The following is a 24,377-nucleotide window of genomic DNA, read 5'->3' on the forward strand; positions in this document are numbered from 1 at the left end:
GGTCCCAAGACTGGTGTCTACCTGCAGTTCTTGTCCTGGCCAGGAACCATTAGGCAGGCATGTAGCTTCCTGCTAAATCTTGCCGGAGGCTTACATTCTGGCCACATTTAGCATGTAGGGGAATCTCAGCCTCTGGGCCAAGTGGGTCCTGGGGTACACTCTGCACACCTGCAGAGGCCTCTCCTCACGGCACCCAGCGACTCCCCAAGCTGCTGCTCCTATTCTTGGTTTTGGGTAATCCTAGACCTCACCACAGCCTTTGGATTCCCACACGTCTACCACCACCCCATTTCTGGCCACTCACCTGGCCATGAGCAGGGCTTCAGTGGGCCCTCGCCACTGAGCGTGAGCCCAGCTATGTCTACAGACACTTAAAGCCTGTCAAGATCTAGCTCTCACATGCTTCCCCCTTCCTGACAGTGACGCCTCCTGCCAGGCCGGCGACATAAGTTACACCTTTCTCCTGTCATTCCTCAATTTGTGATGAATACTCGTTACCTAGTCAGCATCTTCAATGAAGATTCAGTCTTTGATCCCGTGTCAGATGACATGCCCTAAGGTGTATGTTGCAAGACACAGAACCAGAAAGGAAACCAAATATAAAGGAAAAGCATCAAATTTCAAATGACATAAAGGTCCCTAGATTGCTAATCAAATTATATTTTTTGTTCTACTGGTTTGAGATCAACAATTAGAAGACCCAACAGGAATACTTTAAAAACATAAGTAAACTTTAATAAGTAAAAATTACAACCAGCTCTTCCTAGCAATGAGTGATCGTATCCTTTGAAAGTAAATGAGGGTTGAAACAAGAGAACACAAGCTTGTCACAAGTAGCCAGATGGATTTAGGTGCGGAGGCTATACCCAAGCTCTAAGTGCACCAGCGACTGCTAGGGCAGAGGGCCCGGAAATGGCTGAGACAGAAGACCTTGAGTCCTTGGCAGGCCTTTACGTGGAAGGGAGATGGACACCAGAACAGACCACTGCCCTCGGGACTGCAGATTTATCCGCCCAGTGAACATGGTTCAGCTATATTCTTTTACTCTACACCATTTCACTATGCAAGTTTTGCAAACTTTTAAATGGGGGGGGGGTGGCAGAAGCAAATGAGTAAAGGACAATGATGTTAAAACAGCCATCAGGAAACAGCTGCACATGGTTACTGGGCAGAGCTGCGTCTGAAGGCAGGGCTTCCGGACTCCCAAGCAGGAGAGTGGGCGGTGTCAAATGTGCCTCCTGCACCCATATCCTTAAAACAGGACAGGATGGGATGAGCACAGCAGTTAATATCACTGAGGTCTTGGCTAGCAGCTACAGTGTGCCATAACTCTCCACCTGTTCTGGCCCTATGTTCCATTCCCTCAACAACAAAAGAAACTCTTTTTTGAGTAAGGCCGTCATTTCTCCTCCCAGCTGCATACAGTGCTTAAAGTGCTCTCCACTACCCAGAAAGCACCTCCACTTTTATTTTCTTCTTCTTCTTCTTCTTCTTGGTGGTGTCACTGTCCTGTGAGAAAGAGAAAGAAAGCTCACAGAGTATGTTAACAGAACCATCCCACTATCCAAAAGGAAATCAGGGAAGTTCTGCACGGCCAGTAAGCCTTTTCAGGACCTGTAAGGCTATTCTGGCTTAAATCAGTTTTGCACATAACGAAGTGCTGAGCTTGCGCGTGGTGTCCCAGGGGCCCACTTTCACAAACAGGAGCATCCCGAGTCCCAAGCTACACGTCCTCCCCACCCACCATCAACAGAGTCCTATATGCTGTCACCATCAAAGCCCCGGGCCTGCCTCTGTCCATCCCATGGGGGCAGTGGGGCAAAGGCACTCCAGGAAGCCGGTGCCACCTGGGCAATCCCTGCCCCTCCGAGGACCAGGCAGGCCCAAGGACTCTGAATGTATCTACATACCCCGTCTCCTGGCTCGTCCGCACTCTCCTCAGCAGCTCTGGCCTTCTTGTCCTTCTTCTTCTTCTTTCCCTTCTTGATCAACTGTGGAGACGCTGGAGAGGTCTCGTCACTTTCACTCTGTCGCCGCCGCTAAGGTAGAGACAAGCGATCAATATTAGATTTTGAGCAAGAACGGAGGAGAAAGGCTAAGTCAAAAGGTGGCGGGGGTTGGGTACCAGAAAAGATGCTGAGTCCAGTAGGAAGTTTTCTAATTATGAACCCCACATGTCCTAAGATTCGCCAAGGATTTGAAGGCAGTCTCGTCCACAAAGACCAGGAAGCCATGGGCATGGCAGGAGCACCAAAGCTGCAGCATGGAGCTCGGGGACAGAATGGCCCCAGGCAAGCTATTTCTGTGGAGGTCAACCTCACTAGTGTACAAAGTTGGATGCCATGCTCCCCCTCGGGGCACTGCCACAAGTTCTCAGAGGTGGCGAGGAAGGCAGGAAAAGCTCTTCCCAGACAGCTCAATGTAGGTCGCTCAGTGCCGCACACGTCATTCTCAGACTTTGGAAACACTGACCTCATGCAATCTAGAGGCGGCTGCCGGCCTCTGGGGATTTTGCTCCCTGCTGAGTCTCATACAGCTCCAAGTGTCACAGCCTCCAATTTCAATACACCTGTGCCACCACTTGGGAGCCAGCTAACACGCACCCCCACTGTTTCAGTGGTGCCAGTTTGATTCCAGAGCCCACCCCCACCCTGCAGCAAACCCAGTAGGGCATGTGACCTGGCACCTGTGGAGCCCCAGTGAGCAGCCTGGGAACACAGCTCCGTGGGCACCGTGCTCCCACGGGGACGGGAAGCCCTGGCAGACTGAGCCAGGATCCATGGCCAGACTGCCGTCACCAGTCAGCAAGAGAAGCACAATCCAAACGGATCCCAGCATGCCACTCACCTTTTCAGCTTTTACAGTTTCGGGCAGCACCTCTTTCTTCACATCACTGAAAGGAGGAGAAGCCACTGGTCAGATTCACTGAGCAGCTTTCCCTGGAGAACTGCTGCACTGGCATCAACTAGTGATATCTGGCAAGTCTGAAGCCACCATCAAAATAGTGACGTTGGACAGAAGAACTCACCACTTACTGTAGCAGACTGACTCCCTCTAGAGTCCCACAAGCCAGACTAGAAAGGGATAACTGTCTGCTGGGCAGGCCCACGCCCCTACCTGGCCAGGGCAGTCAAGGTAAAGCAACCTGCTGCTACCCTACAGCCCTCAGGCCTCATGGAATGCCACATGGGTTCTCTTGGACCCCATTTAGCCAGTTCCCCCCAAACTAATTCTGTCCCCCCCCACAACTTCCTATCCTCATTTGTATTTGATGGACTTGTCCAGGTGGCCAGCGTGCTCCATCTACCCGTGAGCTCCACACCCTCCTATCCGCACTGCAGCTGGCGTCCTCACCGGTAGTGACTGCATCCAAAGGCAGTCTACCTGCCCTGGGTCACTAAAACACCCTGGCCTCACCTGTAGTCGACATACTCCTGCGTCCAGGTGGCAGGTGTACTGTCCGTGGGCTTGCCGTGCTTATCCAGAAGGCCCTGCTTGATCATCAACCTCTTCTGACTTGCCTGGTGGACCATCAGGGTTTCAACATCAGGACGGTGTCAACACATAAAGCAGGTATTATGACTGCATGCAGCTGGCTCCAATGATGTTCCTCCCTTGTGTATTGTTAGCTGGGCCTCACTCCTCTACAGAGCAGTCCAAACTCACCCACTCTCTCCAATAGAAGCCAACATGGACTGTTCAAGTTCAAGGTCACGAAGCTTATGTCCTAGCGAGAGCCTGTGCAGTGCCACGTGTGGCACAGGGCCTTTGCACATGCTAGTCCAGTGCCCTGGGCCTCCCCCCCCTCTTCACCTCATCAGTATCTAATGTTACGTCCTTCACACTGGCATGGCTCAAGTGCAAGCCTCTTACCCAGAACCCCCAACCAGGAAGAACCCCTCACTGCGGGCTCTCAAGGTGCCAGGCACCTCTGCACTCCTTGATAAGCCCTCAACTGGGCTACAAGCCACCAGTCTGTTGTCAATGTGTGATGCCTATCAGCTTCCTCCCATGAGACTGACCCCTCCAGGCTCGGAGACAGGCACACTTCTAATCACCGTCCCCTCCCCCAGAGCCCAGCACAAGGCGAGGCTGTGGCGGTGGGGACACACCAAGCACTGCCCAAGTATTCGAAATACTAAACTAAACAACCTGACAGCACACCCCCAGTCCCGCTTACCTTGGGACCTAAGCCCCACTTCCGAGGGTAAGTGTCTCTCTCCATGATCACTCTCTTAATCTTGGCTACTATGCCATGGTCGCAGGTAGAGATCACTGCTGTGGTCATTAATGCAATTGCTGCAGGTGTCGGAGCGAGAAAAGAATGATTTTAGGGGAAAGACTTGATAACCCGTAAGCCCAAATTCTATCATTTCTGCAACTTCTTCAAATCCCCAGGTCTGCCACCTCAACTGAGGTGCCCTCTTCTGAGGGTGTGCATGTGGCTATACAGATGGGGTGGGCTAAGGCCCTTCATCGATTACCAGACATACATTCCCACTCATTGATTCCCTCTCTTCACTGGACAGCCAAGCTGCTGAGACATGGCCTCTAACAGCAGCCTGTGGCACAAGGGGAACCCCCACTGACCGCTCCCTCGCCTGTCCCTTCTGACATGGCCCTTCACTGTGACGACCCCTTCAGGTGCTTGGCTATACAGCAAGTAGCTGAGAGCGAGGGGGCAGGACACGGGGACCTGCTCTTCATGAGCCTAGCTTTGAGGGTACAGAAGGACCAGGGGCGCGTTCCCCTCTTACCTATGCAGATTGCTTCCCCTTTGGTGGTGATGACTACAATCTCCTGATTAACTTCAATGCCGTCCTCGTATCGGAGAACACCCGGAAGCATGATCTTCGCCCCATAGCAGATTGCATTCACCTACAGGGATGGCACCACCCATGAGAGCCCGAGGCACTGCCCTCCACCCCACACCCACATCAGAGCAAAGGTGGACAAGGAGGAGGGGACCTGCGAGCATCTCTCCACCTGTGAAATGGTGCCAACAGCACTGACAGCCATTGGCTGCAATTGGCACATGAAGGGACTTCGAGTGACAGCAGCCATGCACTGTGCACTAGGCACTTTACACACACTGGCTTAGAAATGTTAGAGGCCTTCACACAGCTACTCCTTGTACATCTGTGTGACTGAAAGGTCGTTTCATTTTCAACCCAAACCCAGACTTAATTTTCCTTAGCTGTTCTCTATGCCTTACGTTAGGGAAAAACTTGGACAGAACTAGAGACTGATTAGATTTATTGGGAGATCTGGGTAATAGCAGGTTCCCAAAGTAACTCACAAGCCAGATTACAAGGCCAGCTGAACCAATACAAATACATTTTGGCATAACCTATAGGCCAATAGGTACAAGTTAAGGCCACCTCTCCCAGAGTTCAAGGACACTCAACGCATCCACCTGCCTTGTCCCATCTTGTCTTCACTCACCTAGATCTCTTCTGCTGACTGTATTCCAACCCCACCCCCTCAAATTCACCCAGAAGTGCCAACATATGGTGATGGAAAGAGAACTGACTCCGGGTGGTGAACACACAATGTGATAGATGATGTAATACAGAATTGTACACCTGAAATCTGTGTAACTTTACTAACAACTGTCACCCCAATAAACTTTAATAGAAACATTTTTTAATTAAAAAATAAAAAATCACCCAGAAGCTACCACTTTGACCCCAGCATAAGGAAGGTATATGACAATTATATTTCTGTTTCGTGTGGCTATTGTCATAGTGGCATGCTTCAGTATACCTCTTTATTCTTTGCCTTTTACTATGAACCACATGTAACATATAAAAGATACATCAAACATATAAAAAAATGTACCAAACATAAAAGAGGCTATTTACAAAATTCTGGACTACTTGGAAAGAAACTCATCCTTAAATCACTACTGAAGAGGAAACCCAAATTGACATAATTAATTGCATATTTACTTGCATCATTAAGAGGACTACTCCCAATGTTATTTAGTAAATATGCTAAGAAAAAAGGTTTGAAAGGCCCAGTGATGTTTGTTTTATAGACTCTAGGAAAATATTTAATTAATTTGCCTTATTTTGAAATGCAATTAGACCTAGCATTAAACTTTTACTTGTATTTAGTATTTGGTATTGATCTAATTAAAAAAGTTAATCATAAATGCTTCCACTATTAACCAAAAAAAGGGGGAAAACAAGTCCAGAATCCAATCTACGAAACCAAAAAAGGAAAAGAAACCCCAAGGAAAATAAGTTCACAAAATCATGTTTCATCTCGAGGAGAAAAGTTTTCAGAACATGGACCACATGTCATGTTTGGAGTCACATTCTGTCCAAACATGGACTCAAAGCCCAGAACTCACTGCACTGTCTTTCATCACCAGCCGTTTATGAGATGTCAACAGCTTTTCCAAAGGGTACACAACTCGCCGCAGGTAACTCTCATCCTTGTGGTTGTCGTACAGCCACTGGGCATCAAGCACATCATGCATTGTCACCATGTGGTCCTGAAAAGCAGCGATGTATGAAAATAACAGTGTCATTGTTCAAATAGCCCAATGGACCCCCAAATTCCGAACACTGAATGAATTTAGTCTTGTCTGCCAAGTCTAAGCTCATTGGTCTTCAGTCACTTTAGAATCACTCCTCTCTGGACATCTTTAACTGCTGATTATAATTAATTGGTCATATATTTAAATCTGAGCAAGCATTTTTGTAGGCTGGGAAGTAAATGAATAGAGTAATGCTTTCTATCCAATTATCTTCCCTAGCCTGTTTCAATGTCCCAAAGTTTAATTAACAGAACAGGGGTTGCTGCCCTGAACTGAACTCAACACTTTGGAAACTGCCTTTCCCAGCATGTGAAGCAGATGGAGTTGTACCCAGGGGTAGACCATATTAAGTACCAGCTCTAAAACTTCTTGTCCCGCCATGGTGTGTACCTTTTCGCTCATGACTCCAGAACGAATTCTCCGAAGTTCCTGCATCTGACCGCCAACTCCCAATAATAAACCAAGGTGCACACACAGCGTCCGAATGTAAGTGCCGGCCTCACAACTCACCCAAAAGATTCCTAAGACACACATATACACACACACACACACACACACACAAAAGTAGTAAATATTTTCCAAAATAAACACATCACCAATTGAGAAACCCAGACCTGAGCCAGTGAGACTAGAGACGACAGACACAGGCCACAACTGCACCATATACTAAGGGCATCGACTTTTACCAACAGAGCAGTTTTCAAGGAAGCATTCCTACCCCATGGTCTATGTTAATGCAATTCCTCGTAGGCCTAATAACCCACCTAATCTTCTTTCAGGATCGTACTCAATCATTTTGCTCTCATAGATGGTCCGCACTCGGAGTTGCCTCTTTACTGCAGCAATAAGTGGGGGTCGCTGGAATAAGGCGCCTGTCAGAGTTTCTAGGGCCTGAGAATAAGCACAAACCAAAATAAAGACTCTCATTGCATGGACTCTCAAATAAGATCAAAGGGCACATTTTGGGAGTTTTACGGACACAACTGAAATGCACAGGTTTCTTGATCTAAAATGCCTTTTGCTTTTCTTCAACCACACATGGATGGCTCAGTGCTGATCAGAACCCTCTCCTCAGAAGGGACATGGCCGGAAGTTCCCCTGCCATTTGTAGTCACCTGTCCAGGCTAGTTAAGGCAGCCCACTGAAAGGGGCACAAGAGACACCAGCCAGGAAAGTTGACCTTTCTCCAGATGTCTAGGGGCTCAGAGATCCACGTTGCCAAAGGATGCCCTCCCTACAATTACAGACTTACCCTAAAAAGTTGAGTCCCCCCTTCAATAGCATTGTGTAGCCGGACAATTCCCACATACTCTTTGCCTGAAAAAATGACAAAAGAGTAGTCAGGTGCGGCCACTGAGTTTTCTGTATTTTTATATACTCGTATCCCATTTTGTGCAGCAGGAAAAGCAGGCAATTTGACCTTCTTAAGATTGCATGGTACAGACATGGGAAAGCAATAAAGACACTTTCTCTCATCAGGGTTCAAGCTTCAATGTGCTCACAGGGACAGTTGGGAGTACCCAGTGTAGAACCTGCCTGGAAAAAACTTCGCAAGGTCAAGTAGGAGAATATTCCCTGATGAAAATGAGGGAAAGGCACTTCAGGCCGAAGTGGCAGCAGAGTTCAGGAGCCTGGAGTGATAAAATAACAGCGGGTCGGATGCAGGTCTGCCTCAGTGTGCACACAGTACCTGGAACTCCAAGAAAGGCAAACCAGGGTCCGGCAGAGGACAGAAGGTGCACAGAAAGCAAGAGTAGCCCTGCTTAGGGTCTTTTTACTATGGAAGAAATAATTTCCAAGAGCCAACACGTAAGTAGAAGGGAAAGGAAATGCACAAAGCCTTCCAGTCTCAAGTTAGCCACCTCTTCCACGTACCTGCACTTTGCTGTGATTTTACCAAGCGAGTGGCTCGTTCTATGCACACGATTAAACAGCCAGTCACCTTGGGGTCTAGAGTACCACTGTGTCCCGTCTTCTCCACCCGAAGTATCCGTCGGATCCAGGCTACCACCTCATGGGAAGAGGGGTTGGAGGGCTTGTCAAGATTAATGAAACCTGTCCTAGAATGGAAAAGAAATTACTGGGCCATCAGCTCCGATCCTCTAATCAAAACTAAATTTGAAGAGTAAAAATTAAGAGTTGACCATGCGTACAGGTTCTATGAGGTTTAGGGCAATGCCATTCTACGATACCGCTATCTCCTTGAATAACTGATGTGAACGGGTTATTGCGAACAGAACTCAAGTTTGAACAGTGCTTGCTTCCCAACACTTACCTGATATAATCTCCAATCTCCCTCTTCAGAGGACTTGAACCACAAGGAAGAGGTGTATAGTGTGTCGTCCTTACATTTAGCTTATCAAAGTTCTAGAAAGCAACAATACAACACAAAATAAACTTACTAAGCCATTAATATATGTAAAACCAGAGTTAGCACTACCACCAATCGTGACATGGTTACTGTTACTGTACACAAACTCGGATGTTGCTCCTATATGTTCATTATCTGCTGTGACAGACTAAACCTGCTTACATACTGGAAAATTCACCCGAGTAAGAAAAAGACAAATTTCTTCCTGTCCACCCCCCCATGAGAACATCCCTCTCCAGAAGAGAAGAGGAAGGCAAGAAATAGCGCCCGGGGCAGAACCCCAACTCCCCTTCATGGCTGTGAAATGCCCAAGAGGCTATAACATCACTGTCCTTAGCCATGTCTAAACGCTAGTTTTGTGTACTGGCTGCTCCACTGTCTTCTGTGAGCCTACAGGAGGAAAAGCAAGGCTTACAGAAGGATGCTGCTTCAGAAGGCAGCAGCACTAAAAGCACCCTGAATCAGGATGAGGAACCATCCCAATAAACACATTCTGGATGGATGCATGGATGGATGAATAAGGCAAATCTGATCACTCTTCTATTAGGTTGGTGCAGAAATAATTGCAGTTTAAAAGGTTAAAAACAATTGCAAAAACCACAATTACTTTTGCACCAACCTAATAGAGACTTCTTGGGGTATCACAGAGCAGATTGGGCTTCACTGTGCAGTTTTATGAATAAAATATGGACTAGCTTTGATTTTCTCAGGCACAAAAGATAGCCTAATTGAAGACTGGCAATTGAAGACAATGTCTCTCAAACATAATTAGCTTGTTCCTGCTCCAGAAGCTCCTAGCTCTGCTTTTCTCATGTCTGCTCCTTTTTACTCTCCTCCTTTCTGAGGCTCAACCACTGGTCTGAAGGAGCTCCCCTCAACTGAAGCCCATTTTTCATATCACCCAATTTCATTTTGTCATGGTACTTACCACAAATAGCAATCATTCTTTACACAAAGAGCAGTTATTTTTTAAACTATCTCCTACCCACCCCTACATTCTAAGTTCCATGACAATAGGGACTTTGCCTACCAGGTTCATCGACATATTCCCAGGGCCTACAACAGAAAAGCAGATGCTATCGAAATGGAAGACACATCTGGTCAAGCAGAAACTCAACTGTGTTCAATTACGTAAGCAAATCTCATTCTTTTGCCATTATATACACGTTTTATTAAAATACTTGGTCAAGGGGTGTTCTCAGTAACTTTTTCTCCCTTTAACCTTTTCTCCTAAACTCAGAGCTGGTGCTCATTAAATCATTTGTGAAACCTGTAATTCAAATCATTACTACTCTATTTACAGGCCAACACAACAGTCAATAATTTCTAGAAGACACGTTACACACCAGACACTGGCTAAACACATTTCATGGATTACCTCCCACAACCCTCAGCATGTCTTACTAAAAGATATTATGTGCAAACAGCCTCAAAGAGGTTAAATGATTGGCCCAAGTTCACACACTGCCTGACCCCAATTGGTCTGGCTTCAAAGCCCATGCTTCTCAAGCACTAAAGCAGTCCTACTTCAAGCACGGCCCACAAATTGGCACAAGTCTGTAAGGTGGCGTCAAGCAGAGGAACTGAAGAACTAATTGTTTATAAACTCTGAGAGCAGTCGTTTCAACATTTTAAATGTATTCTGTGACAGTGTTGGGTGCATTGGAAATAAAAATACTAACTTGGTCCTTCATCTCAGACACCTTGAGGAACATTGCTTTAGACCGTATCACCGGGCATTTCCTTAGCAAAGAATGCCAGTATTAAGCACTCACGTGATGTACAATCTTAACCACATACCTTTAGCAACAGGGGCCACTGAGATGTGTCCAGCTGAGCCACTTTGGATTCAGGTTTGATAAGAAATTCTTCAACGTGTTGTATTTCCTTCCATGGGACAGAAACATACCCAATTAGACGTCCCACCTGATTTTGAACAATTCCATTACTACCACAGAAGTCTATGCCCTTTCAATAGAAAACAAGGTAGTCTACGCCTCTTCACTGAGACCTCCAAGGGAAAGAGCAGAAATGAGCCAGGCTGTCAGAAGGTTAAATTAAGTGCCCCCAAGATGGATAAAGCTATTTAAAGAGAAAGAGAGATAGCGGGTCTGCAGGTGGGATAAGAGAAAATTGCAGGGAAAGGGGTTGGTGAGGCCAAGACCATTTAGGAAACTACCCGATTGGAGAGGCTTAGGTTGGCTGGGAAACTACACAACCACCAACCACCAAATTTCTTCAAAACCTTTAAAAAGTTTTCTGTAGTTTGTTATCTAAGTGGTCTTTTTAAATCAAAACAAAGTAAAACATATTCCTACTCACTGCTACATCTTCTTCTGGTAATGACTTCAGCCCTTTTTTCTTCTTATGCTTCTTCGGCAAAATAAGTACTAAAAACAAACAGACAAATCCCAATTTGGGAGTTATCCCCACAAATAAAGACAACAAAGTTTAAAATAGAGACTGAAACCAGGGCAGGTATTAAATGGATGTAATTCCCTAGAATTACTGGGGAAAACAAACTGTAAGGCCAAATACGTGGGTTGCATGGCTCAGTAACTGACTGCAAGCAGTCGCACATGTCAGCTTCCGATCGGTTCACCACGTGGCCGTGGCGGGGCTTAAACACGCCGCAGAAGCGATCGGCCTGCGAGGCCGGAAAGTTCCATAAGTGATCGCTTGACTGTCCGCGCGAGTTTATGACCTCCTGAACTTTCTTGCCTGTTGGACCTACGCCCACGCTGGAGCCCCTGGGCCCCTTTTCTTCCACGCCAGTTCCAACCACCCTTTCCTTTCCTCAACATGTGGCGCAGACCGTGGCATCTGAGCTGCCAGCGGCACAGGTACTGCTAGGTCTCCTGCCATCGCAGGGTCCCCCGCACGGCCAACGCCTTTCCATGGCGACCCGGGCCCTAAAGGGGCTGTGCCGTCAGCGGAAAGCCCGGGCCTCGCGGCGCCACCTCATCACGAGGACCTCCCGCTTTTTTGCCCTCACCCGCAGAGCCTAAGCCAAGGAGCAAGGCCGGCAGGAAGCCCGGCGGCGACCGGGCCAATCCAGCGGCTGGAACCTGCAGAGCTCGGGCCCCAACGCCGTCCACCTCCCCCGGCCCTCCGAGCAAGCAGAGCTGGCCCCGGCCGGAGATACCCAGCCCTACCAAACACGAGAGAACGTCCCCTACCTTCCATGTCCGCCATGTTGCCCCACACAGCGTGCGAGCCGCGTGGGCCACCGCCAAGAGAGGGATTACAGACTCCCGCCGCCTTCAGGCCGCGCCGCTAGGACCCGCCCACCTCTGCACCGCCCCGTGCGTGCCGCGACGTGCGGCGGGGTCAGGAGAAAGGGGCCGGACCTGAGGCGCGCGCGGAACGCCTCCACAATCTGGCTGATTCGGCCCCAGTGACGACGCGCCTGCGCATGAGCGTGCGCTAGTGCTTTGGGCCTGGATCCCTCCCTTGGCAGCCCCGGCTGGGATCCCAAACTTAGCCCGCCTTCGCGGCCCATAGTCTGTGGGCGTGGCTCCGGCCGCTGTTTACTTACCTTTACTGGATTTAACCCGGGTGTGGGCACGTGGGCACCTGGCTGAGTACGCTGTTAACTGTAACTCGTTGCTTCCTCTCACCAACCCTTTAAGGTTGTTGTCTGATCAGTCCCAATTGAAATATAAAGACGTTAAGCCACTGTGAGGTTGAAAGCCCTTTGCTGCTTGCAATTGCCATCCAGCTAGAGCAGCGCTGGCCAATAGGAATAGAGTGCGAGCCACTGGTGAACTTTTAAATTTTCCAGCAGCCGCACGGGGAAAATAAATTTATTTTAATAACGAATTTTATTTAACCCTGTGATCCGAAATATCATTTCAACATATAAGCAATACACAACATTACGAATGGGATATTTTACTTTTTTTTTTTGTACCAAGTCTTTTAGGTATGTTTTACATTTACAGCACACTTCTGTTTGAACTCCACGGACGGGTGTCCCTGTCAAGTGCTCTATAGTCACAGGCCACTAATGTCTGCGGAATTGGACAGCCAGGAAGTAGCAGCTTCTGTTTCAAGCCCTCTTCCCTTCTGTCTTTGCTCTTCTCTCTTCTCGCTCTTCTGTCTCAAGTGGGGGGTTGTTAACCTAACCTCTGTGGACTTGATTGATCCCTAGTTATTCGATTCTTTATTGTGATTGTAAATAGAATCTTTTGTCAGTATCTTTTCTAATGAGTTGCTGCTGAACAAAGAGGACAGGTATTGCTTTTCTTCCATTCCTCCTCCACCATCCAAAGAATAGAAATTTTTCACTTTCATTTTACTGTGGCAAAAAAAAGAAAAGACTGATGACTAGTTTTTTCTCATGTAGCTTTTCATCTATCGGGAATTTATTTTGGTGTATGCCAAGGTAATAATAATAAAGATCTAAATTGACTTTTTATAGATAACCAAAGTCCCCAGAATCAACCAACCCATGAGTAGTTCACTACTTGCCCCATTATTTTATATTACTTCACTGATACATGTTTGGCTGAATAAGTTTGAGGTATTCACTGATGGTTCTATGGGCTTTACGTTTTTCTAACACTCAACAGATCTGTTAGCTAAGCCTGTCAGCTTTGCTTTCAAAAGAGATGCAGAACCTGATTGTTTTTCACAACCTTCACTGCTGTCAACTGTAGCCCATGCCATCATTATGGTTCTCCTAGATTTTTTTCAGTAGCTTCCTGCAGTTCCCTCTGCTTCTACACTTTCCAACTATAGTGTCTTCTCAACACAGCAGCTGGAAAGAGCCATTAAACTGTAAGTCAGGCCATGTCTCTCCACTGGTCAAAGCCCTTCAGCCCATGTCTTTCCTCTGCTTCCCTTGTGTAGTGGGGTGAAAAGTGGTCCCCCCAAAAGATATGTCCTATCTCCTGGACCCTATGAATGTGACCTTATTTGGAGAAAGGGTTTTTTGTAGATGTAATTAAGTATCTCAAGATGAAATTGTCCTGGATTACCCAGGTGGACCTCAAATACAAGTGTTCTTAGAAAAGTGTTCTTAGACACTTGTTCTTAGACAAGTGTTCTTAGAAAAGAAGGAAAAGGACACACAGAAGAGACAAAGACCATGTGAAGATGGAAGAAGAGATTGGAGTTGTTTCAGACTTCCAGCCTTCAGAATTGTGAAAAAACAAATTTCTGTTGTTTAAAGCCACCCATCTTGAGGTAATTTGTTATGGTAGCCCTAGGAAACTAACACACCACACTGCCTTTTGGCTATTCAGGGCTACTCCAAGAACATTCTTCTCTCTTCCTTAAGTGTACCTGGCTTATTATTTATCTCTTCACTAGAATATTAGCCTTATGAAGCCAGGAAAGTTTTGTCTATTCTGTTCACCGCTATATATCCAGCTCCTAGAAAATGCTCAGTAAAAATTTGTTGAATGAATCTATGTCTTCTAAACCCAGAAACCCTATGGACCTTCCCTTACCAGCAGAAGAAGCTCCCCCCCCCACACTGTCTGATGAGGCTGATCCTGCCTTTCTTGGAGATTTTGTAATAAAATCATCTGGTCAGTTACTGTGCAATGGAATGCCAATTATCCTTGTGCCCCACACCTTCCATCCCTTGTTGTCTCCAATCCCAGTTCTCAGGGAGGTTGGAATATTGGAATGGAATTTTTATGTGCATCCCACTGCCACACCCCTAATGACATCCCCTGAGAGGGCTTCCTTCCACTTTCTCCTGGGGACATAGAATACCACTGTAGTCCACTAGTCAGAAATGGAGTCTTAATCTATGTCTATTTTGCTGTGGGCACCCCTGTGGCTCTTTCCCCAGTTCCTGATTGCAGAATTGGAATAAACACAATAGGCAGATAGAAGAATTCCCACAGGGGCTTCCTGACTCAAGGACTGAAGACAAGTATACAAAGAAAGGTCAAAAGGAGCCCCCCCCCTCCAGCACTGACCCTTCAATTCTCTGGTACATTAACATAATTAAGTCCCCAGGGACTGACCTTATCATCTTACTGTGCCCCAAGACATCATGCAGGTCTGCTTCATTAATGACTTGTTGATTGGGCCTGATGCTAAGAAGTAGCAAATATTTCACCACAGGATGAGAGATAGGTCACAGGAAAATTCAAGAACCCAACACATCTAGGTATCCAGTAGGCTGAGGCATATTGAGATGGTCACTCTGAAGAGAGAAGCAATTTGCTATACCTCAAACCTACTGTCACTAAGAAAGAAACACAATGATTTTGGTGGGCCTTTCTGAACGTGGCATTCCCTGTTAAGATGCTACACAGAGCCTTTCCCATGACTTGATTAGAAAATCACAGCTCGGGCCTCTGGAATTGGGATAAAAATAAAGCTAAGACACACACACACACACACACACACACACACACACACACACACACACACCAATTTGCTGGGAAGAAAAGTTCCTGACTTCTTTTGTTCCTGATTAACCATCTAATACAAGTGGTCTTATGATCTGAGCTGCACATCATAAACTAGGCATTGTTTGACCAACCAAATCTTTTTTTCAAAGATTTTTTTTAATTGAAGAGGTACAGGATTTTATGGGGGAACAGTGTGTACTTCCAGGCCTTTTTTCCAAGTCAAGTTGTTGTCCTTTCAATCTTAGTTGTGGAGGACTCAGCTCAGCTCCAGGTCCAGTTGCCGTTGCTAGTTGCAGGGGGCGCTGCCCACCATCCCTGCGGGACTTGAGTTATTGAACTGGCAACCTTGTGTTTGAGAGTCCACTGGCCCATGTGGGAATCGAACCGGCAGCCTTCGGAGTTAGGAGCTTGGAGCTGCAACCGCCTGAGCCACCGGGCCGGCCCATGACCAACCAAATCTTAAAGTCAGGCACGAGTAGCAGCATACCACCATCAGTGGTGCAGCTGCTGGGAAAAACAGTCTGGCAGTTCCTCAGAATGTTAAACAGAGTTTCCATATGGCTCCGTGATTCCACTCCTAGGTGTATATACCCCAAAAGATTTGAAAACAGGGACTCACACATGATGTCGGGGACTTGTACAGGAATGTTCTTAGCAGCATGAGTCACAGTAGCCAAAAGGTAGAAACAACCCATATCTTCATCTACAGTTGAATGGAGAAACAAAATGTGGTCTATTGATGCAATGGAATATTACTCAGCCATTAAAAGAAAAAATGTACTGATACATGCTACATCATGGAGGAACCTCGAAAAAATCATGCTAAATTAAATAAGCCAGAGACACAGGGACAAATATTGTATGATTCCACTCATATGAAATAGCCAGAATAGGCGTCCTAGCACAGGCAACAAGCATGTGAGTGAGGAAGCTTCCAGACTATTATAGACTCCAGCCCTCCAGTCACCCTCAGCCCTTGAGTCATCTCAGCCGAGCCATCAGACATTATGGAGCAGAGAGAAGACATTCCCACTGTATCCTCTTTGAATTCCTCAGCATCATCTATCCATGGAATAACAAACCATCCCAAAACTTGGTATCATTAAATAAGTATTTTGTTATGCTGACAGGTTGCAGTTGTGCTGAGAATTCAGCTGGCAGACCAGGTTTCACTGGATTGGGGCACCTTCTACACATGGCCTCTCCATGTGGCTTGGACTTTCTTATAGCATGGCCGCCTCAGAGTTGTCAGACTCTGTACTCGGTGTCTCAGGGTTCCAAAAGCAAGTGTTAGGGCAGAGAAAGCATAAAACTGCATAACCTTTTGTGACTTGGCCTTGGAAGTCTCATAGCATCATTTCTGCTGTATTGTATGGTTGAAGCAGTCACAAGCCTACCCAGGTTCAAGTGGAAGGAGCATCAACCTCACCTCTCCACGAGGAGTGTCAAAGAACTTTGGAGCCCTGGTTCAAAACTGCCATATTCACCAAGACCTAACTAACTGCTGTGCAGACCAAACTGGTGAATTAAATGGGGATGTGATAGGAATTTCCTTCCCTGCCTTTTTCAAGTCTTTGATAATGAAACTAATTTTTGACATTCTCCCCTAAGTATGTGATATTTCTTTTGACTTACACTTTGGTAGGAAGGTGGAGCTCCAGGGGTTTCCACTTGGGCCTTTCTGCCATGATTCCTTCCTTCCATGAGTCATGAAATCGATGTGAGGATTCTGCTATTTTTTTTTTAATCTTAGCCATTCTGATAAGTATGTACTGGTATCTCATTGTGGTTTTAATATACATTGTCCTAATGGCTAATGATATTGAACATTTTTCCATATGCTTATTTGCTGTCTCTATATCCTCTTCAACAAAATGACTCTCCATGTAGGTTATCTATTTTCTAATTAGATTAATAGTGTTTGGGTTTTTTACTAATGAGTTTTGAGAGTTCTTTATATATTTTTGATATGAGTCCTTTGGCAGATATGTGGCTTGCAAACATTTTCTCCCAGCCTGTAGCTTGTCTTTCTATACTTCTAACAAGATATTTTGTAGAGCAAAAGTTTTAATTTTGATGAAGTCCAATTTATCAATTTTTTTCTTTTATGGCTTGTGTTTTTGGAGCCATGTCTAAGAACTCATCACCAGGTCCTAGGTATCAAATATTTTCTCCTATGTTGTCTTCTAAAAGTTTTAGAGTTTTACATTTTACACATACATATATGATCTATTGAGAGTTAATTTTTGTAAAAGATGTGAGGTTTTGGTTAAACTTTTTTTGATTATTGTTTTGCCGATGAAAGTCCAATTGCTCTAACACCATTTGTTGAAAAGACTGTCCTTCCTACACTGAAATGCTTTTGTACCTTTTTCAAAAACCAATTTGGCAAATTTATGTGAGTCTATTTCTGCATTCTCTGTTCCATTTCATTTATCTATGTGTCTATTCCTCTACCAATACCACACAGTCTTGATTACCATAGCTATATAATAAGCCTTGAAATTGTGTAGAGATTTGTATGTTGATCTTAAATCCTGCAGCCTTGTAAAACTCATTTATTAGTTATGGGAGTTTTTTCCCTGTAGATTCCTTGGGATTTTCTATGAAGATAATTATATCATCTGTAAATTGAGACAGTTTTATTTCTTCCTCCCCAATCTGTGTGACTTTTGTTTCTTTTCTTTCCTTTTTTCTTTCTTTTTTTTTTTTGCATAGTGCACTGGCTAGAAATTCCAATACTATGTTGAATAACAGTAGTAAGAGTGGATATCCTCTCCTTGTTCCCAATCTTAAGGGGAAAGTGTCCAGTTTTTCACCATTAAGTATGATGTTAGTCATATGCCTTCTATAGATGTTCCCCCTCTATTCCTAGTTTTATGAGAGTTTTTGTCATGAATTGGTGTTGGGTTTTGTCAAATGCTTGTTCTGCATCAATTAATATAATTATATGACTTTTCTTCTTTTGCTTGTTAATGTGCTGGATTGCACTGATTGATTTTCATACATTGAATGAGCTTTGTCGCTCTGGGATAAACCTCAATTGGTCGTGGTGTATAATTTTTTTTAATGTATCTATGAATTCTACTTGCTAGCATTTTGCTGAGGATTTTTATGTCTGCATTCATGAGGCATATTGGTCTGTATTTTTCCTTCTTTCTTTTTACTGTCTTTTTCTGATTTTGGTATCAGAGTAATATTGTCCTCGTGGAATGAGTTGAGAAGTGTTTGATTTGGACTTGTGAAAACATTTTGTGCTATTTTTTCTCATTAAATTTTCTTTTAATGGGTCTCAAAATTCTGTGACAGATTTTTGGTCAAGTTGTTTCCATTAAAAACTAATAACTTAAAAACTGAAGCACAAAAAAAGAAAAACCCAAATGGTCTACAAAACATTCTTCTTTCCTTCTGAAGGTTTTATAATGCATTGTAATCATTAACTTGTCTTTTACCATTAAACTTAAATGGCCAATTGAGACAAACTGTTCTGAGACCATTCTTCCACTACCAATTAAGACTGGAGTGGCAGGTTTTAGGGATAAAAGCTACTCATTTAGCCTTCTGAGCTTTCTGGGCAGACTTGGGGACCTTGCCAACTCCAGCTGCTTTCCTGATCACTGCTTTGATGACACCCACAGCAAGTGTCTGTCTCATGCCACAAACAGCAAAACGGCCCAGAGGAGGATGGTCAGAGAAGCTCTCAACACACACAGGCTTGCCAGAAATCTTATCAATGATGGCAGAATCACCACATTTCAAAAACTTCAGGCCATCTTCCAGCTTTTTCCCAGAATGGCAATCAATCTTTTCCCTCAGCTCAGCAAATTTGCAAGCAATGTGAGCTGTGTGACAATCAAGCACAGGTGCGTATCCAGCACTGATTTGGTCTGGATGCTTCAGGATAATCACCTGAGCTGTGAATCCAGCTGCTGCCATTGGTGAGTCATTTTTTTTTTCCAAATGACTTGGTTTAATTCCAGGAAGTACAGAATTTGAGATAGAACAAAGACTGAAGAACACACTTAGGATTCTGGGTTGAGTTTCCTCTGACCTCACAGCTAAGATTGAAATAGCTGAGTAAGAAGAACTAAAGAGTTGAGCCAATGCATGATTATTATTACTTTGTGTTTTTTTTTTTTTACAAAAGTTTATTCTTAAATGTACAACAGGCTCCAAGACAACACTTCATTCTAGCTACAAGTGGCAACAGGTGTTATGGCAAGGAATCCAGATGTTAAAACAGGAATGGAATTAAGGATCACCATTGCCCCAGGCACAAGGAACAGCTCACTTTTTGCCAGATTTCTTAATTCCACCTGTAGCCGGGGGCCCTTCCCTTTGGCCTGCTTTTAGCTCCTCGAGTTTCTTCTCCTCTTTCTGCTTCTGCTTGAATGCCTTATCTTCATAGTACATCTCCTTGGCCTGCTTCTTGGGCTGCTTCAGGGTCTGCTTCTTGCCACCTTCGTGGCCGGACATGGTACCTGCCGCCCCTTCCCCTGGTGGGTAATTTTTGCTGTCACCAGCCACATTGCCACAACGACCATCTTTGACAGACACATTCTTGACGTTGAAGCTCACATTGTCTTCAGAAAGAGCTTCACTCAAAGCTTCATGGTGCATTTCAACAGGCTTTACTTCAGTTGTAACACTAACTGGAGCCAAGGTGACCACCATGCCGGGTCTGAGAACACCAGTCTCCACTGGGCCCACAGGGACAGGACCAGTACCACCAAGTTTGTAGACCTCCTGGAGGGGCAGACGCAAAGGCTTGTCAGTTGGACGAGTTGGTGGCAGGAGCAATCCAGAGCTCAAGCAGCGGGTTCCGCTGGCACGGCCATCTTTACCAGTGACTTTCCATCCCTTGAACCCAGGCATGTAAGCACTTGGCTCCAGCACGTTGTCACCATTCCTACCAGAAATTGGCACACATGCTGCTGTGTCAGGGCTGTAGCCAATTTACTTAATGTAGGTGCTGACTGCCTTCATGATTTCCTCGTATCTCTTCTGGCTGTGAGGCGGCTCAGTGGAATCCATTGTGTTAACACCCACAGTCAGTTGTTTCACACCCAGTGTGAAAGCCAGAAGGGCATGCTCACGGGTCTGCCCATTCTGGGAGATTCCTGCTTCACATTCACCAACACCAGCAGCAACAGTCGGGACAGCACAGTCAGCCTGAGATGTGACTGTAATTGTGTTTTGAAAAAATCTCTGTGTCCTGGGGCATCCATGAAGGTCACATAATACTTGCCATTCTCGAATCTCCACAGAGATATCAGTAGTGATGCCATCCATGCTCGTGTTCAGCTTTTGGTTGATCCAAGGCCCAGGCACACTTAGAGCCCCTTTCCCGTCTCAGCAGCCTCCTTCTCCAATTTTCCATGGTTCTTTTGCCGATCCCACCACACTTGTAGATTAGATGGATTTGCCCAAACCTACATGTCCAATGACGACAAAGGTGATACGAGTCTTTTCTTTCCCATTTTGGCTTGGATTTAGTGGTGGTTTTCATGACACCTGTGTTTTGGTGGCAAATCCACTACGAAAAAGCCATAGAGTTTTAAATATACTAATAATGGATATGACGTCAGAATTTTTCGTAAGACACGTAGAAGACTATTGATAGCAACAAACTCAAATTGATAATAAGAAAGTTAAATTTCATATTTCTGATGGAAATTAGGTTGCTTTCACTCTCAGAGAAGTACTTTATAGATGTCCATATAGGAAAAAAAGAGTTTCTTTATCCGAAATTGTACTGTGGCAGTTGAGGCTTTTAATTAATGTGCTTCATAGATTATTAGAACAAGAGATGCGTGGGAGGTGGGGAATATAGGAAGACACAGCCCTCTTCCCTCATTATTGGCTTTTCACACACATGTATAGTTATCGCCCCATGTCTGTTCCTTATTTAGAAATTGAGAGGCATTTTCTTTTCAAATTGTCTCTCTTTTCACAGAGAATAATTTAGATGCACGGCCACTTTGCCCATCGTAACATAACTAAAATAGAGTCTCTTCTATAATAGTGGACATTTACTTTCACAAATCCTCCTAGTTAAAAGATTTTCAGTACTTAATGAACTGCCAAACCAAATCTATTTTAAATAAATCATAAATGGGGAAGCCACAAAAGGAATCCAGGTGCTGAAAAACCACTTGCTATTTCAAATATCTCCTCTCTCCAGGCTGGAGTGCAAAGAAGCTGGGAAGGGGCTGGAGGAAAGGAAAATGAACATTGTAATGTAAAGAGGTCATCTCTCCCTAGAAACTTAGGAGGAATGACCATGCAGAAGCAATTTGGGTTCGTCTGGAAGGGAAAAGAGTACACTCCGAAGGATGCAGGAGTGATTACTCATATCACATCCATATTTAACTACCTGGTTAGCCTGGAGATGAATAATGAGTAAGTGTAAAATTAATCAGATTGTGACTCGAATTGAAGCCGCTATTCTGGATAATATTTTCCTAGAGCAAATCAACACAGTGCCTGGCACCTGGTAAGTGGCAATTTGTATGACAGATGCTCTTTTCTCTATCCCAATCAGCAGAGACTACCAGAAGCAGTTTGCTTTCATCTTGCTGGAACAGAAGCTTGACTTTAGTGCCTTATCTCAGGGCTATGTCTGTCCTCTGGCTTGTTGTCATAATCTGGGGTGAATGGAACTTGATTACTGTGACAATCAGAGTGCACGTCATGCTGGTTCACTGCACTGAAGACATTATGCTTACTGGAGCTGGTGATCAAGAGGTAGCATAGATGCCTTATTAAGACATGTGTATGACAAAGGGTTGGAGCTAAAACCCACGAAAAGTCAAGAGCCTGACCCTCAATGATGTTTTCAGATGGTCTGGATCGTATCGGGTATTGAACAAGTTGCTGCACCTCATACCACTCAGAAAGAGGCACAGCACTTGGTGGGGCTCCTCAGAGTCTGTAGGCAATACATGCTACATGTAATTGTGTCACAGCAATTCAGCAAGTAATCTGTAAAATTGCATGTTTTCAGTGGTACCCAGGACAAGGAAAGGTTCTGAAGCAGGTCCAGGAAACTTGACCTTCATCTCACAGATGCAACATGCATAGAGTCTTTGCCACACTGGGAGGCTACATGGCATCTCTCCAAGTCCCAATAGGACAAACATACAGTGGACCCCTAGAGTTTGGGAGCAAATCATGCCTTCTACCACAAAAGAAGTATTTTCCTTTGCATCAACATTTCTGGCTTGCTCCTGGGTTGTGGTAAGGTCTGAATGTCTGACCATGGGGCACCAAGGAACCATGTAACTTCAGCTGTCCCTCATAAATTGGGTGCTAACTAATCATCCTCTGCCAGTGGAATATTTGAGACCAGACTCAAGCAGGTCTGGAAGGTACAGCAAAGTTGTTCAAGCAGGTGGCTCACATTGTCGTGACGCCTACTGCTGCAGGACACCATGTCCTTGAGCTCACACCTGGAAGCTCAGAGAGAGTTCTCCATGGCTACGCATATTGGTCAAGGTCTCAGAATGAAGCCAACAGTAGACTCAATGGGTTGAACTGAGGTGAGTATAATGAGGGGATTTTTGTACAGTGTGAGAGCAAGATTAAGGGAATTAATCATGAGTGGTGAGGCTCCCAGAGACTGGCATCAGTTGATATGGTCACTGCCACTGCCACTGCCACTGCTATGTACTCAACCTGCCCAAAGCAGAGACCAACACTGAGCCCCAATAAGGTAGATTCCTTGGGGGGGACCAGCCAGCCACCTGGTGGCAGATTGATGGAATCAGAGCATATTTATCTGGAAGGGGCAGCAATTTGTCCTTGTTGAATAGGCACTTATTGTAAGCCATGTTTCTGCCAGCATTCCCACCCAGAGAACTACTGCCCCTGCCTCACTTTCACAGTATCTCACAGAGCACCGCTTCCGACCAAGGAAATCGATGTGAGACAAAAGACATGCCCCAGTGTGCTCCTGCTGAGAGACTGAACTAGTCTTACCACATTTCTCATTGCCCTGAAGCACCTGGCCTGATAAGATGGTGGTATGACTGTAGGGAGAAAGAACAGGGTCCTGGGGAGATAGGGGGGAGGAAAGGAAGGAAAATGTCACGGGAAACAAAGAAAAGAGGTGATGAGATCATTCCTAAGAAAAGATGCAGCTACAGCTAATTGTAATGGATTACAACACTATTAGCATTGCAGGCAGGGAAAAATCTCCACCCCCTGTGTCGCCAGGACAATCCCTACCTGGGAATCCCACCTCCTGATGGGAAGGAGCGATCATCCACTGCAAGAAACTGCCCTGGGAATTTCTGCAAAGCCACCCGAGTATTTCGCACCCTCATTCAAATATAATCCTAAATTTCTTTGTTCTTTGGGGGAAGTTGCCCTTTTTTTCATGGGGCCTCCCACTCTCGCACTGTCTTGAGAGTGTACTGGGCTATTTCCTTTCTTTAATAAATCTTTGGCTTGCTTGGCTTTGTTTGCGTGTATTAATATTTTGGTACGTCCTGGAATTTCTTCCCATGAGGTTTACCAAGGACCCTCTCGTTCTACGGTAACAGTGGAATGGCCAGTCTATTGACATGTCAGTTACTGCACTAGTCAGGTGACAATACACTGAAAGGTGGAGGTTCTGTCTTGCAGAATGAGGTAAATACTTTTAACTGGTGACCATTATATAGTGCTGTTTCTCCATAGCCAGAATTCATGGGTCCAGGAATTAAAAGGTGGAAGCAGAAGTGACTTTTCTCACTATCACACCTAATAATCCACTCTCAAGGTGTTTCGTCGCATCCCCACAGCTCTGAGCTCTGCTGGTTCCCAAGGTAGGACTGCTTCCATCAGAGCTACAACACTGGTCCCGTCACATTGCAAGTTGAAATTGCCATCTGGCCACTTAGGGCTTTTTATGCCATTGAAACGACAGACAAACCACGGGTCTACTGAGTTGGCTTGGATGGTTGATGTTAACTATCAAATGGAAATGGGGTTGCTGTTAAGCAACAGAATTGGAAGGAACATGTCTTTAATCCAAAGGATCTTCTGGGGCACGTCCTACTGTTATGCCCAGGCAGGACCACTGAGGATTCAGACTCGG

General features: G+C 45.3%; 2 protein-coding genes and 1 pseudogene across 3 annotated transcripts; 1 reads left to right on the forward strand and 2 right to left on the reverse strand.

The window, feature by feature from the left end:
• Nucleotides 1-711: 711 nt before the first annotated feature.
• Nucleotides 712-12,329, reverse strand: DKC1 (dyskerin pseudouridine synthase 1). The gene is made up of 15 exons (XM_081042378.1): nt 12,098-12,329; nt 11,241-11,308; nt 10,719-10,805; nt 8,823-8,914; nt 8,423-8,607; nt 7,800-7,864; nt 7,312-7,438; nt 6,938-7,068; nt 6,359-6,502; nt 4,758-4,878; nt 4,181-4,299; nt 3,418-3,521; nt 2,848-2,893; nt 1,911-2,039; nt 712-1,509 (listed from the first exon to the last, which is right to left on the reverse strand). The coding sequence occupies exons 1-15, from the start codon at nt 12,111-12,113 to the stop codon at nt 1,444-1,446; spliced, it is 1,500 nt and encodes a 499-aa protein (XP_080898504.1). The 5' UTR covers nt 12,114-12,329; the 3' UTR covers nt 712-1,443.
• Nucleotides 9,212-9,367, forward strand: LOC308494654 (small ribosomal subunit protein eS27-like; annotated as a pseudogene). The gene has a single exon. The product of its transcript is annotated as a small ribosomal subunit protein eS27-like (transcript).
• A 7,253-nt stretch (nt 12,330-19,582) lies between the features above and the next one.
• Nucleotides 19,583-19,771, reverse strand: LOC308494610 (translation machinery-associated protein 7-like; the record flags this gene model as incomplete). Its single annotated transcript, XM_081042466.1, has 1 exon — nt 19,583-19,771. The coding sequence occupies one exon, from the start codon at nt 19,769-19,771 to the stop codon at nt 19,583-19,585; it is 189 nt and encodes a 62-aa protein (XP_080898592.1).
• Nucleotides 19,772-24,377: the final 4,606 nt, after the last annotated feature.

This window comes from Rhinolophus hipposideros (assembly GCF_964194185.1).
Source record: "Rhinolophus hipposideros genome assembly, chromosome: X".
Classification (NCBI taxonomy): domain Eukaryota; kingdom Metazoa; phylum Chordata; class Mammalia; order Chiroptera; family Rhinolophidae; genus Rhinolophus; species Rhinolophus hipposideros.